A 15,550-nucleotide genomic window follows, 5' to 3' on the forward strand; every position below is an offset into this window, starting at 1 on the left:
TTAAGCAAAGTTATGTGTGGCCTTGAAAGTTGGGTATTGTTTAGACATGACAGCAAACAATGGTGCACAGAAGAGGAAGCATCTGAGGATGCGACAGTGTTGCCGGCATACACGGCCTTGGGCCCTGTCCTCAGCATCCAGAGTAATGGGGGAGGACTCAGGTCTCAAAACATTAAAAATTTTACTCTGCCAAAAGACATTGCTAGGGAAATGGAAAGGTGCTACAAATCAAAGGGAAACTGGAAATCATGTTATCTAACAAGCTCATTGTGTCTAGAATGCATTGCCTTACTGGGAATACTGAGTTATGGGAGTACAAGAGCTCCTGTCTCCACACCTTTTATGGACACTGGGAATGCTATCAGCCACACTGCTTATTTTCACAAGAACAATCTGGCTGACATGCAAAGAACTGTAAGAATATATAAGCCATCGAGGAGTTCCATTCCTATATTTTCCTTACAGTCAGGGAGACATATACAAACCTTTATGCAATAAAACAGTACTACATATGTGCTTCTAGGAGTTAAAATTCTTGTGTACTCCCAGCACTCAGTTAGCAGAGGCAGGAAGATCTCTAAGTTCTAGGCCCACCTGGTCTACAGGGCAAGTTCCAGGACAGCCAGGGCTACATAGAGAAACGTTGTCTCTAAAAAAATGAAACAAAAAATCTGAAAAAGCCTTGCTGAAAAAAACTGGGGGAATGGATTTGTATGTTACAATGTACCCAGATGACAGAATGCAATGCAGCCATGAGAAATTAAGCCATAGAAGAATATTTATTGATATGGGAAAATGTTAACAATATACTTCTATATGAAATATGTAGGATACAAAACAGTATATACGATTTAATACCATTTTTACGGAAAGAAAAATAGCCATATATACAAAATCATGCATAATAAAAAATAAAAACTGTATACACCATTCATGGTCATCTCTTTAGTGGACTGGATGTGACTACAATTCACTGGAGTGATTACAGCATCCATCACTCGCCTGCCCTGTAAACAGTGTCTGCTTCATCTGTCCTGTGATTAGTGCTTCCAACAGTCTGTCTCTGACAGACGCCTCCCCAAGCAGCTTCTCCGATTTGCTCTTATATACTGGCATGTAGAGAACATTTCAACTGATATAATATAGAGATTGCCACAGCAGATGCCTGGCTTTAGAAAGTTATTTGGAGAACTAGAAAATTCTCTACATAGGATTTTCTCTAATAGAGAAAAATATGCAATCGTTAATTTGCATTGATGGTATGTGAATACGTAATTTCAGGAGTTAGAACTGAAGAATTTAGGATCTCCCCTCCCACCTGCAGTGAAGAAGGTTAAGGATCTCAACCCATAAAACGTGATTAGTAATCTTATAAAATGAGGAAAACCTAACATATTTTTAAGTGGAGGAAAACGAGATCAGAGATATAAAAAATTGTTTTTTCTTCTGTAAACACTAGTACCATTTTAGACAAAACACCAGGAAAGAAATTCAAATCCAGTGTGCTAGGAAAATTAACTCCTTTTTCTGCAGCATAAAATCCTTAGTGTTTTAATCACTGTTCACAGATCTGAAATGTCAGGATTCGATCATCCTTAGCAAATACTGTCTACGTCCTGTAGCAGTTAATACATAGGATATACTTAGCATTTCATGGAAACCGAGGTAAGTGCTCCAAACACACACATATAGGTCATCCTATAATTCTTGATCATTTACAACATTAAATAATGTTGAAAATAAGACTTCTGTCTCAGAACCCACTCTAGTGTAAAGCTGGCTACTGGATTCCTATTTAAAATACCAAGTGAGGATGTGGATCTTTCAAGCTTAAAAATTCAGAGAAAAACATCCGCCCAGCTTCAGATGCTTTCTGTGCTCCAGCATTCTCCCAAAGCTGCCTCCTAACATCTGACCCTTCCTTGGGAGGGGTATCAAGTCTGTGATCACTAGACTAATTTAGTAATTGTTGGCATTATTTCAGAAAGATAACAGGGTATAGCTTACCTACATGTCAAAGGGAATTTTTCTGTCTTATTCCTTACAAGTAATATGCAGGTAAAAATAAATAAATAAAACACTTGTTAAAAAGGAAGACAAAAATTTGTAGGGAAAGAGTTTTTTATCTAATCAAAAGATTTGTCCCTCTACCTCTCAACAAAAATCACAGTATTTTTAAAAAGCCTGGCCAGAGTTCAAATGGCAAATGTGTACCAAGCTGGTACAGCTGCCAGCCTGCTCCCGTGCTGCCTCCACCTCGTTCTGCAAGTGAGTTGACCAGAGCACAGGGAAGAACACAAAGAAGTGCTACCAGGTTGTTCAGAGACACTGGAATGTTACCTCAACACGCTTAAGGGACAGAAGGACTACTGAGACTGAATGCTCACTGTGTCACTACAGGAATCAAACAACAAAAGGCAGCGACTAAAAACAATAACTTTTTGAGATTTCACATCACCAATTTGCAACGAAACTGAGGAGTAACACTTGGGACAGGCAAATATGCTAAACTATCACTTGGCACATGGTCACAGATGAGTACTCCTGGGTTTTCACGTAAACTATTACTCCATGGTGAATACTAGAAAAGGAAGCGTGACTAACTCGTGAACTCACAAGAAAAAAGACTCCCCAAGACTGCCATCTTCAGTGTGCTCCCACTCTGAAAAGCTATTGGGAGCAGTGAAAGCAATGTTCATTTAACAGCATGACAATTTTTATCACAAGAAATGCGGCATTTCTATTCCTCTGGAGACACGTCTTCCCCACCTAACAAAGGCACATGACAATACTGAAATGGACATTTAGCTCAGGAATGACACTGTGCACGTGTCACTTCCTAGTATTATTATATGAAATGGCAAATAAGCTCACAGCAGTTCTCCCGAAGAATGAGAAACACAAGTGAATATGTCCTAGACCCTCTGGTTCTGGCGAACGGTAGAACCAGAGGAGGAAGGAAACACGATGCTGGTGTAACCACGATGAACTGGCTGACTTGAGCTGTCAGTGTGCTATCTTAATATACACTGACCACTGGGAAATGTGAACACAGTGGCCGGACAATGAACCTTCTACAGAGGTTCAAGGATTAATGGTCACCCTTCTTCTTGTCCTTTTTCACTTTCTTCTTTCCAAAGCTCTTGGCTGAATCCTCCTGGAAGAGAAAGCACTCGATGAAGCACCTCCACAGCCATGCTCAGGACCTCAGAGCAGTCCTACAGGTCTACATGGGGAAGCATCTGTACTTTCTAATGTCAGTGCTGGGCTGAAGACACTGACATAGTCTACTGCAATACTCCATGACAGCCGAGGCTAGTCAGGAGAAACATTCCACCTAGTATATTTATGCTTGAAAAATCTCAGTATTATTTCATTTATCGCCATCCTCCCAAGTAATGCAATAAAGCCTAAATAAATAGTTATGAACACATGTGAAACATAGGCAAAAACTCTCAAAATGTAAAGAGCACGTCCACAGACATGTGAGGGAGCAGAGACACTGTACTAACAGAAGATCAGGACTTTACGGGAGCCTTCAGACCATGTGACAGTGTGACAGTTCACGTCTCTCTAGGCCTCAGCTTGCCTTTCTAGCAGAAACCCTACAGAACTGTAAATTCACACTGACCCATCACCCGACTAACTGATGCATCCCCCACTGCCACCCACTCCCCAATGTCTGTCTGCAGCCTCGGTCACTGCTTCCAATCACTGCAGCCAAGGTTACTCACAGGGGAGCTTGTGAAGTTCTTCTCCACCAGGATGTTCCTGGCACAGTTGTTGATGTGTTTAAAACGATCAGGTCCCAACAGGATCCCTCCATACCAGCGGGATACCACCACCATGACATTCTTCACATTCAAAATCTGTTATTTTCAGAAGCATTAATTAGGCATACAAATGGATAGTTTGAAGAAGGATGAAAAATGACTAGTGTATAGACTCACACACACTGAGTAAGGCTGCTAACAACTCGGGGATGAAATGTTAGTGTAAGTTGATGTCATTATGCAAGTGATAGAACACTTGAATAAAGGAACTCAAATTAATACATGCAGACAAAACTTAAAAGCCACCATATCTGTAAAACCAGAACATGATTTCTAAGAAAAACAGAAATAGAAAACAGGGTTAAAAACCCTGAAAACTAAGTCCTGGAGCTGGAGAGATGGCTCACTCATTAGAGCACTACAGCCTGGCAGAGAGAGTCCCAGCACCCACATAGAGGCTCAACCACCTGCAACTCCAGCTCCAGAGCATCCAGTGTCCTCTCTGGCCTCGGTGACACTGCTTGCACCTGGTACACAGGCACAGTGCACACAAATGCCCATATACATAAAAGTGACTTTCTGAAAGAAGAAAAATGATTTCTAGAAAGAAAGAAATATTGCTTAAGAAAAGTAAATGGAAGTCTATTAAAAGTACATAAACTTTGGAAGAAGTCACAAAAAGAGCTCAATCAATTTAATTCTTAACAATGAATTATTATGACTACAACCCATTTTTTACCATCCAACTGACAGAGAATTTCACAAAGAGGAAAGGAAAACAGGGAAGCCATTGCCAGGAAACAAAAAGCAGTTTTCCAGAACTGTGACCAACCCATCTTGTGCTATTTCCTGGAAAGCACAGCACTTGGCACTGACTGTACTGACCTGGAGCCAGGGTGAAGGACATTTCCTCTACCATGCGTACGACCAACCGGGTCTTACACCACTCAAATGCTCACTTCTTCCCAAGTGGAGTCTGGTTTGTTGAGCTCTATTAAGGCATGTACTTCACAGTGTAACTCTACACTCACCTCCATAAGGTGAAGAAGGCGGCCGCCAGCGGCTGTTTCTCCATCATCTTCGGAGTCCTGCAAGAAGGTCTGTTTATCCTCACAGTATATCCTGGAAACACATATAAAGGGCATACTTTGAAACAGCAACATCAAAATAACAAAATACCATATAATATAAATATTAGTCCTCACTGGGTGATGGTGGTTCATGCTTTTAATCCCAGAGCTTGGGCAGCAGAGGCAGGCGGATCTCTAAGTTCAAACCCAGGCTGCTCTACAGAGCAAGTTCCAGGCCAGCCAGGGCTATGCAGAGAACTTGTATCAAAAAGCGGTAAGGAAGGAGGTCAGTCTTCAGTTATTTAATGCCATCAGTGGCACATTTACCTTTTTTTTTAAAGTATAGAATAGAGTTTATTCAGGACATGGGGAAGGGAGTTAAGAGGGTAATAGGGGCAGAGAAAGGCAGAGAAAGGCAGAGAGAGAGAGAGAGAGAGAGAGAGAGAGAGAGAGAGAGAGTAGAAGAGTAGAGGCTGGCCATGAACATGTGGAGAGAGAGGGAGGAGGGAGGAAGGGAATGGGGACAAGTGGGGAAGAGGGGAAGAGCAAGAGCTGGCACATTTATCTTAAAAATCCTTCCTGAACTCCAGTCTTGAGGCATTCCTGTAGACAGGACACTAGGCTGCAGAGGTGCTTTGTGAGAAGAGGAATTTACGTATGCAATTCCCCTCAGTTAGCCTAAAAGCTCTAAGGTAAAGAGTAGTCTCTGACAGCCATCCCCTGAGAACACACTGCGCCAGGCACTATGCAAGAGAAACCGGAAAGTGCTATCTGAGAAGCAGCACACCACAGTCGGCCAAGAGCCTGTGACAGGGAAAAGCCATGGGCACTGAGGGAGATGAGAGACAACACATGTGAACGACTCTTCCTCTCATCTAGTCCAGCTACCAACACACTGCAGGACATAGCGGTGTGTGACTGTGACCCAAGACCTGGAGGGTGGAGGTAGAATGAATGGAAGCCAAGAGAGCAAGTGTGAGGCCATCCTGGGCTATATGAGACCTGATCTAAGATAAATAAATGGATGGATGAATAAATAAAACAAATCAGACAGACAGAAAGGAACATATTAAATTTCTATCCGACAGGAGAGCACACATTCACATACATAATAACTTTGTTTTAAGATGCAAACCTACGAGTAGAGAAAACTCCCTTAGGCAAACTGAGTCTTTTGAATTTGATGCTTGACTAATCTAGTTTTTATAAATACTCAATTGACTGTTAAATTTACACCAAGTGCCTATATCTATATCTGTTTCATTCTGGGTCTAAACTACATTTTAAATCTTACTATTTTGCATATTTTAAAATGTTCTTTTTGTCTTCATTTGCAAATTAGCAAACATTTGTACTCAAAATTCCACGCATGCTGTAACAGTGCTCTTAACCCATTCCTCATAGGAGCATGAACTGGTGTACACAATAAAAAAGGTTGAAAAACAGCCTTTGGACAAATCTGAAATATGTACCAAGTTAATACTTTTGATAATTCGACTATACTATTTTCCCTCCTTTTAATTCTCTCTGCGTTTCCTATTTTACAAAGATGAGGCACTGAAAGCACAGTGCAGGAGGAGTAGCTCCTGCACAGGCACGAGGACCTAAGTCTGAGTCTCCAGCACCCATGTACAAAGCTGGCCATGGTGATGTGTGGCCTGTCACCCAGCACAGGCCAAGAAATGAGCGCGGACGCACACACACGTGCACGCAAACGCATGCACGCATGCATACACACACACACACACACACACACACACACACACACACACACACACACACACACGGAGAAACAACTGAATCTACCTTGCAGAAATAATCTAATTCATGTTCAAAAGATGCAGTGAAAACTTGAAAAACTACAATGATAAAAATGGCTAAATAAGCCATGGTGTGGAACCTCAAGCAAACATTATACAGCATTAAAAGTTTTTATTAAATTATAGAAAAATATTTTTATTAAAAAAAAATCTGGACACAAGGTAAAGTATTTGAGAAGAGTAAACTTCTCACAGAAAAGACAGCTATATCCCGCTACCGTGACTTCTAACGCTGTGCTCCTCCAGCCACTTGTCTCTGCAGTTTTCATATACTTCGTCGTCTACTGTTGTAGTAAAAAAGCAGCTATATCCTAAACCATGCATCCTACTTACTACTGTTCGTAAGCTCCATCCTAAAACCCGGCAGCCGCTCACCTGTAGGCGTAGATGTTGTGGGTGGCACTGGCGATCTTCTTATTCTCATACAACTTGGCAAGAACCTTCTTCACCTTAAAAACAGCACAACAGAAATAAACAAACATGCCTTTTATTTTCTCTGTAAATGCTAGAATAGAAGTGATTTGATATGAATTTTACAGCAAAGCAGTCACAGAGAATCTATTAAGCTGACAAGACTGAACGGGGCAGACATTAGTGGTATTGCTGAGCACCGGTCACCGACAGACGTTTAGTCTGTGTGTCTGAAACACAATGTGTGTTCCCCAAGTAGAGAAATTTTCATGTAAATGCAAGCATTCCCAGAAACTTAGTTCTCAGACCTCCCAAATGTACACATGCTAGGACAGATGTACAGCAATGGCACAGTTGTAAACTCACAACTGCCTCTAGGGATTAAGCGGGCTTCATAGATGAGGCCTGAGCCAGCTCTCGTTAAGTGGGTTTTTCTGCATCAAGAGACAAGGGAAAGTAAGAGACATGAAGAAGACATTCACTCAGGGCCAATGCAGGGAGAATAGGAGGATTGGATGAGTAACATAATGAAATAATAAAAACTCTCAGTCGGAAACAAAATTTTAAATCAAGAACAAACATATTTCAATATACATTTAAAATGATGAATGAATGAATGAATGAGGTATGCTCATGAATGTTTACTTGGGACTCAGTTTTAACTGGTGTCTGTATGTCCTCTGCTAACCCCTATGGAACAGGCGGAGAGGCTGAGAGATGCTGCTGCTGCTGCTGCTGCTGCTGCTGCTGAAGATGTGGGAAGTGCAGCATGCACGGTAAACAGCCAAGACTGCGTGAGGAGAAGAGTAGGTGGAAGGGAGAGCGAGAAGGTCAGATTAGCACAAACTAAGAGAAATATAGGGAAGAGTCTGAGGTAGATGCAGAGAGCCTGATTTTAACCACACACTGCATGCAGTCTGTGGCCATGAGTTACCATTTTCAGGTTCTCAGATTCCGATCAACAGAGTCCGACAGACAGTCATCCTGAGGGCCATTTCAGCTCTCACACACCCAGGGGTCTGTGGTCAAGGAGAGAAAGAGGAACCAGGATGGACAGATTCAGAAGTGTCTGAGAAGGACCCTGGAAGAGTATGAGCAAAGGTCAAGGACAGAATGAGACTTCAGAAGGAAAGACCTGGCAGCTCGAAGGGAAAGTGGTGAGCATTCTATGAGTGGAATCGGAGGAACCCTGTACATCAATACAGGTTACAGAGATGACGACAGATCCTGCTGGGAAGACTGAGGACCTACAAACAGGCTTTGAAGAATGAGCTGCCATTTCCGTGTGCTGGTAGGAATACGGGTAACTAACAGAGAAAAGAATGCACACGGAAGGGTGGACCGCACATCTGTCCACGACACCTCCCTGTCATGTAACAGTTGAATGGACTTGGCTTCACACATTCAGCAGAATAATCATTCTTTTCTTATAGATCCACTGGAGAATAAGCTCCAACTAGAATTGTAGCACGCACGACCTAGTTTAATCTTAAAAAAAAATAAATAAAATAAAATAAGATAAAGAGGTTTGCACACGGTTTTGGAAATAGAGAACAAGCAAATCTCTCCTTCTTACAGGAATCTGGGAGTCTGGAAACCAATCAGTGATGTTTCCCTGGGGTCAAACTTTAACGTGAGAAGGAAGGTTTCATTGCAAAGTCTACTAGGACTGCCGCACTGGTGGTCTGGGTTCAAGGTGGGGAAGATGGCCACATACCTGGTCAATGCAGACAACAGGGGCCAAATGTGCCTGGAAAGTGCTCCTTCGGTCTGTGATAGGGACACCATGAGAAATTGGAGGCAATTCGTCTGCTTCTGTAAAGTCAAGAAATTAATTTTTTAAAAAGAAAATTAGCAATAGAGGAAAAGAAGTGTGATAGAAATAAAATTATATGACAAATCTAAACAAACAGCACAAATAACTCCCTACAAAAATTAAACTTTAAGTAAAATGTTCATCTAGGTCTTATAAGTAAGAGAAAAACAAATGATCTCCCCCTGCCATTGCCAGGTAAACTGCGACAGTCAGGACTCAAATCCTGGCCTCTGGAGGAGTTTAAGCTGGCGACAGCATGCAGTTTTTGAGGGAGTAAAAGGGCTACTGAGACAAACGACTGACGGATGCTTATACCACAACTTACTTGTTTCTCCACACAAGCCAACCTCTAAAATGGGAAATCTGATTTTATATTGTGTAGCTATAACACATCTTCCAATAAAATTGTTCCCACTTCACATAATGGAATTAATCACATTAATACTGTTTCTGCTCATTATTCCACAAAAGTACAAATGATCCTGTTATTCTACCTGTTTAACAAGTTTAAAAACCACTCGGTTGCTGTTTGTGGTGGCAGCAGCTATGCTTGTACCCTGTAAGCCCAGCAGCCTTTAATCTGAGTACTTGAGAGGCAGAGGAGGTGGTAGATCTTGAGTTTGAGGGCAGCCTTGTCTACAGAGGGTTCCAGGACAGGCGGGGCTAGAAAAATCCTGTCTCAGAAAAAAAAAAAAAAAAAACCACACAAAACACAAAACAAAAAACCAGATTACAACTTAACTACAATGGAGAATCCAACTGCCTTAGCTGATAAGAACCAAAAAGAGCAAAAAACAAATCTCGACTATCTGTAAGCGAGCACGCACTTCTAGCCAGTGGTGGTGGTGGTGGTGCACACCCGTAATCCCAGCCCTTGGGAGGTAAAGGCAGGCAGTTCTCTAAGTTTGAAGCCAGTTTGCTCTACAGAGCTGAGTTCCAGGACAACCCGGGCTACACAGAGAGACCGTCTCGGAAAACCAAAAAAACAAACAAGTACCTCTAAACTTCCGTGTGTGTGTGTGTGTGTGTGTGTGTTTCTGTGTGTGTGTGTGTGTGTGTGTGTGTGTGTGTGTGTGTGTGTGTGTTTTACTGAGTCTAGGCCTCCCAGAGCAACACATCAGCACCCTCTTCTCCTCAAGAGAAATTAATTAGAACACCATACCTGGTGCAGTGTCACTGATTTTGAGGTCCCATGTTTTAACTGGATTTTCTGGTGGGTGTTCTAGAATGGGGTCATCTTCAGCCTCAACTTCTTCCTCTTCAGTTTTCTTCTTTTCATCTGGGCCTATGTGAAAATGAGACATCAGGATTGACTGTGCAGCAAGTAAGGAATTACACCTACAAAAAAAAAAAAAAATCACTGGAATCCTAGCACTAGGTAGACAGAAAGAGGCAGAGCGGATCTTGGTGAGTCCGAGGCCAGCCTAGTCCACACTGTATGGCAAGTTCCAGGCCATACAATGAGACTCTGTTTCAAAACACAAAACAAAACAGAACAGAAACAAAACAAAAGAATTGGGTCTTGATCTCTACACATCATTCTTCAACAGAAGAAATCATGATTTTTCTTACTAAAGATGTCTAAGAAATAAACGAAGGAAGGACATGAGGATCACTGTGAGGTAAGAATCAGGGTGATAACAATCTTGGGGCTACCTCTTGATGGGTACTAACACTGTGGGTAAGAAAGAACAGAAAGCCATGGACAAGTTGTCCGGTGGCAGTGTACTCCTAGCATGGCCAAGTCCTTTGCTCAATTCCCAGAACTGAAAGAAGAGAAGGAAGAGCTTCAGCACCGTCTTAAGGAGCGCTCACTCCCCCAAGCCTGCAGTCCCAGTCCCCTGGAAGAAGCAAGCAAGAAGCATATTATGTGAGTTTGAGGGGTTCAGGCCAAGCTAGGTACTGGGCAACATACACAGATCCTATTCTTGCCACCAAAAAACAAAAGCAAAAGGAAACAAGCAAACACCACAAATTGTCTCCCACACAAAGGAAAGGGAGTGGAAAGGTAGTTCAGTCATCAAAGTGCTTCCACAGAAGCATGAGGTCCTCAGCTCTGCCCTAGAATCCTTCCCATTGATAAGGTAAAAGCAAGACGATTCATGAGGTTAACAGACTAGTCAGTGTAAACTGACTGGAGTGCACCAGGCCAATGAGAGTCTCTGTCTCAAAGGAGGCAGACTACCACTTCTGAGGATAACTAACACCCAATGTTGTCCTCTAGCTACACACACACACACACACACACACACACACACACACACACACACACACACACACACACACACACACACACACACACACACACACACACACACACACCCCTACCTTCTTTGTGTTAGTGGATTGTTTGGTAGTGCTGGGGATCAAACCCAGGGCTTTGTAATGCTAGGTCCATATCCTTCTACTAACCTACATCCCCAGTCCAAAGACAATTTTAAAGAAAAACCCAAACAAAATTTCTAAGACAAAGCTTTAAAGTAATTTTCAATACAACTTCAAAGTCTGAAGAGCTGAAGTTCTGAGAGAGGTGGTGCATCACTGCTGAAATGAGCCTAACTTTTCTTGAGGGCTGAACGACTCCAAATGATTTGGAGTTCGAAACTTCTACTGGTATATTGTCAATTTCTACTGCTATTCAATTCTTCAAGACAAGCTATCACAATTAACTTTGCTTTTAGAGAATGTTTAGAGCCTTTCTTGTGCATGCTCTGAATGCTGTAAAATTAGAACATAGATCCAAAAGGAAAACACTTTAAAAATGCTACAGACATCAGTGACTTTACGCCTCTATATCTCTTTGATTTTTAAAGCTGTAAGAATACTTGCATGGTATTGGTCATCTGAATACTTGCAATGGTAAAGGTCATCTGAAAACACATGTACCACCATCACCGTCGCTTCTCTATGAACAATCCTTTTCTAACAATGCTGTAAGCTACAGGTTCTTTTATAATTCTTTCCTCCAAAACTGAAAATAATTTTATCAGTGGTGGCAATAAAAAGCAATTTAGAAACAACCGCAGGCTAAACGGTAGCAGGGCTCTTTCTTTCTCTAAGGCCTTGGTGAGCAGCAGCACAGCAGAGAGAGGTAAGGGATCCAGAAGGCCTTGCACTGTCCTATCTCAGCGGCTCAGTAAGAGGTGGATACTGCTGTCCTTTTACAAATTTCTAAGTAAAGGTCTATTCCTTCACTTACAAGGATAACTATGGTGTGTGAATTACATCTCAATTTAAAAGTCTATTTTAAAGTTAAACTCTATATAAGTCAAAAGACACAAGAGTTCCGATGAACACGTGATTTGCTTAAGACTATTATTTAATTTACATATCCAATTCATGGGAAATTCTACAAAGCTCTTAATACCTTAATGGCATTGAAGCAAAACGAATTTTAGACTCCAGTTCTTTCCACATAAAATTCTACATTCTAAGACTATAATCCACAGAGAAACCTTATAGAAAGAAATCATTATAGCTATGTGAGTAAGTGAACTTTAAAGAGAAACTTATTTTTATGATATAGAATCCATAAACCTTGCTAGACATGGTGGCGTGTGCACAGCACTCAAGAGGCAGAGGCAGGCACATCTCTGAGTTTGAGGCCAGCCTAATCTGCAGAGTGAGTTCTAGGTCAGGGCTACACAGAGAAACCTTGTCTCAGAAGCAAACAAACAAACAAGCAAGCAAGCAAACAAACCCACCCACCTAAAAAGGAAAGAAGAAGATAAAAAGCAACCGCACCAGAATACAGGTCTTCCTGTGTAATTTCACTATTATCACATGAAAACTTAAGTAATGCGAATTAAAAGAACACAAAGATATCTCCCACTCTCACCTGGCTCTGTGATCTGAGATTTCTGTATCAGGGCATCTCTTATTTTCTCCACCCACTGGTAAAGAATACATTCACCAATGTTCTTCCTAAATGAAATCAGGGGCAAAATTCATTATTTAAAAAATGTAACAATTCAAATTCAAGAAGTTTATTTACACTTAAATCCAAAGACTTTATATTATAATAAGACCCAATCATGACTCTTCCAAATATATAAAAGATAAACTTTACCAAGACTTGTCTGAAAAATATACATTTTGCATACCAACATTAAAGACTTCAAGTGGCTCAAAAATTAATCAATACACCTTACTTAAAACTTAGATGAACAACTGCATCCAAAGAAGAGAAAGAGAATGTCTAAATCTGAACTACAACTGAGAATGATGTGGACATGACTTGTTTCTATTCACGGGTGCTTCAGATCTGTGTCCCATCACCACTAGCTCCTCTCCACTTTTTAAACAAGTCAATCTTATTTGGCCACACAGCCTTCACCAAGGCATATACAGACTGCATCGGGACACTTGAAGGGATTTAGAGATCCAAAAGACATATAGCTAACAGCTTTATATCCATAAAGAAACTTTTCTAACTAATTTAGTCTACTGCATAATTGTTTCATTTTGGTTTAATCTCTAAACAAAAGAGTTTAGGAGTTAAATGATAGCACACTAATAAAGACAAAGGATCCCATTTTTTTGAGTGGCATTCTTAGCTTTCATATGTATTTAAAGAAATGCCCAAATAATACTGCAAAGATGGCTCAGCAGTTAAAAGCACTGACTGCTGTTCCAGAGGTCCTGAGTTCAATTCCCAGCCACCACATAATGGCTCACAACCATGGGATCCAATGAACTGGTGTCTCTGAAGAGAGAGACAGTGTACTAACATACATAAAATAAATAAATACATCTTAAAAAGGGGAAAGTGCTCAAACTATGTCCTAACAGTGCCTCATGGCTTTCCTTTAACCCTCAACCCCACCCATCTCATTGGTTATAACTCAGCACTAAGAAGTTAATGGGAAAGGCTTTTAAAGCCAGGGTTTCCTTTACAATAGCCACTCTTCTTTGCTCTGGACAGTGAGAGACCCAATGTATATAATGTATACTGAGTGCCAAGGACAGTGCATATACCAGCAAGGCTGATCCAAACAACATTTCAAAAGTGTCATTATGATGTCCCCATTGTAGAGGTAAGAAAACAAATTTACAGAGACCAGTTAAGCTTGTCCAACAGCTTAGCAATTAAGAAGGCTCAAGCTGCAGTAAGAAGTAAGAACTGACATTCAAAGCTCAAAGCAACTGCATTTTGCTCCCCTATCAAACACTAATGATAAGGGCACTTCAGCAGTCTATGAGATGGATTGTTTAGAATCCAAATGCACATACTACTAAAGGTTTGTCTGTTCTGGATGAATCTTCAATCTAGGAGGCTTAGGAGAAAAGCCAAGACTCAATGGCCTGGATGCATGAGAGCCCATCCTCTCTAGAGCCTCCATTAACATGAGATACTGCTCAAGGCCCTGGGGCTACAGTACGGTAAAGTGACATTGCCCCTTCCATGGTGTTGGGAATTATCTTCTGAACAAAATCAGCTTGATCGAGAGTTCTGTGTCCTACTGTTACTCAACTCTTCCCACTAACTCACACTGAGTACCCTGTACCAAAATGAAGTCCAAAAATCAACCCTTTAAACTATAAATCCACATTCAGATTTTGTTCTCTAGTTTGGAATTCACTATGTAGCCCAAGCTACCTTGCATCCATGTTCTTTCTACCCCAGTTTCAGTACTGGGCTTATAGAACGGGTCACCACCCGACTCCACACTCAGCATTTGAAAAACAATACCTCAGAAGAATTTCTACAATCAGTAATTTTCCACAGCAATAGAGGAAACTCAATCTTCACCTCCAATGTCTTCTCCTCACCCTGGTTTCCCGTGAAGAAACAGAAGAGAGTACTTCTACTGAGCTTCATACATCGCCACTTCTATCTACACTAGCACTGAGCAAGACAGCTGCTTGAAAATCCACTACAAAGAGGCACAGTGAGCGCAAAGCTTTCTGGTACAACAGAAATCATTCTGCATCACACAACAAAAGTTTACAAAATGTTTTTATTAACGTATTATATATTGTTTTCTCTTGCAATAAGAATTTATTTCTGTGTTTTATCAACCAGGATTTAATATGACTCTTAATAAACAACAAAAAACTGGTCTTCAAATGTTTACCATTCGTTGCTATAATGAAAGCCTTTATAGAATCTGAAGCTAATTAACTGACAAAAGCTGCAGGTCTCGTCTACTAAGTCCCCACGTCTTCCTTTTTGTTTATGCTTTCTGGATCCCAAGAGTTTGTTTTGCAAACTTCATGACAAGCTGACTCACCACAGGTCCAAAGCAACAGGGCTGATCCCTGATACACGTGGGTCTCCAAAACTATAACCTAAAATAAACCTCTTCTCTGCAAGTTACCTCAAGAGTTTTGTTTAAATGGTTCAAAGCTAACAAACTACTACTGGGTGCTAAATAAAGTACATTCTATGATGCCATCCTTACAAAGATACTACCCTCATTCTACTAGGATGAAAATAAACACAAGAATGTCATACTATAAGCTGATTCCAGAAGTCTGACCAAAACAGCCTTAATGCAGCCTAAGGTTTAGACAGGCTACTAATAATATACAAGTACACAGTCATGTTTGTTGTGTGTGCATGCATGTACAAACATTAATGTACCATTCAAAATTAGACTAGATACATACAATTCATTAGCACTGTATTATGAAAATATAAACATTAAAAACTATATT

At 41.0% G+C, this 15,550-nt stretch overlaps 1 protein-coding gene across 1 annotated transcript in view; it reads right to left on the reverse strand.

The window, feature by feature from the left end:
- Positions 1-760: 760 nt before the first annotated feature.
- Positions 761-15,550, reverse strand: part of Impact (impact RWD domain protein) — a 28,703-nt gene continuing 13,913 nt past the window's right edge. The window contains exons 6-13 of the mRNA XM_032886095.1: positions 12,729-12,814; positions 10,053-10,175; positions 9,714-9,719; positions 8,792-8,889; positions 7,039-7,112; positions 4,805-4,895; positions 3,735-3,869; positions 761-3,157 (exon numbers count right to left, since the gene is read on the reverse strand). Of these exons, the coding sequence (XP_032741986.1) occupies positions 3,092-3,157; positions 3,735-3,869; positions 4,805-4,895; positions 7,039-7,112; positions 8,792-8,889; positions 9,714-9,719; positions 10,053-10,175; positions 12,729-12,814 (679 nt within the window). The 3' untranslated portion in view covers positions 761-3,091. The remainder of the gene's footprint in view (positions 3,158-3,734; positions 3,870-4,804; positions 4,896-7,038; positions 7,113-8,791; positions 8,890-9,713; positions 9,720-10,052; positions 10,176-12,728; positions 12,815-15,550) is intronic.

The sequence above is a fragment of the Rattus rattus genome, chromosome 15 (genome assembly GCF_011064425.1).
Source record: "Rattus rattus isolate New Zealand chromosome 15, Rrattus_CSIRO_v1, whole genome shotgun sequence".
In the NCBI taxonomy this organism is placed as follows: Eukaryota; Metazoa; Chordata; class Mammalia; order Rodentia; family Muridae; genus Rattus; species Rattus rattus.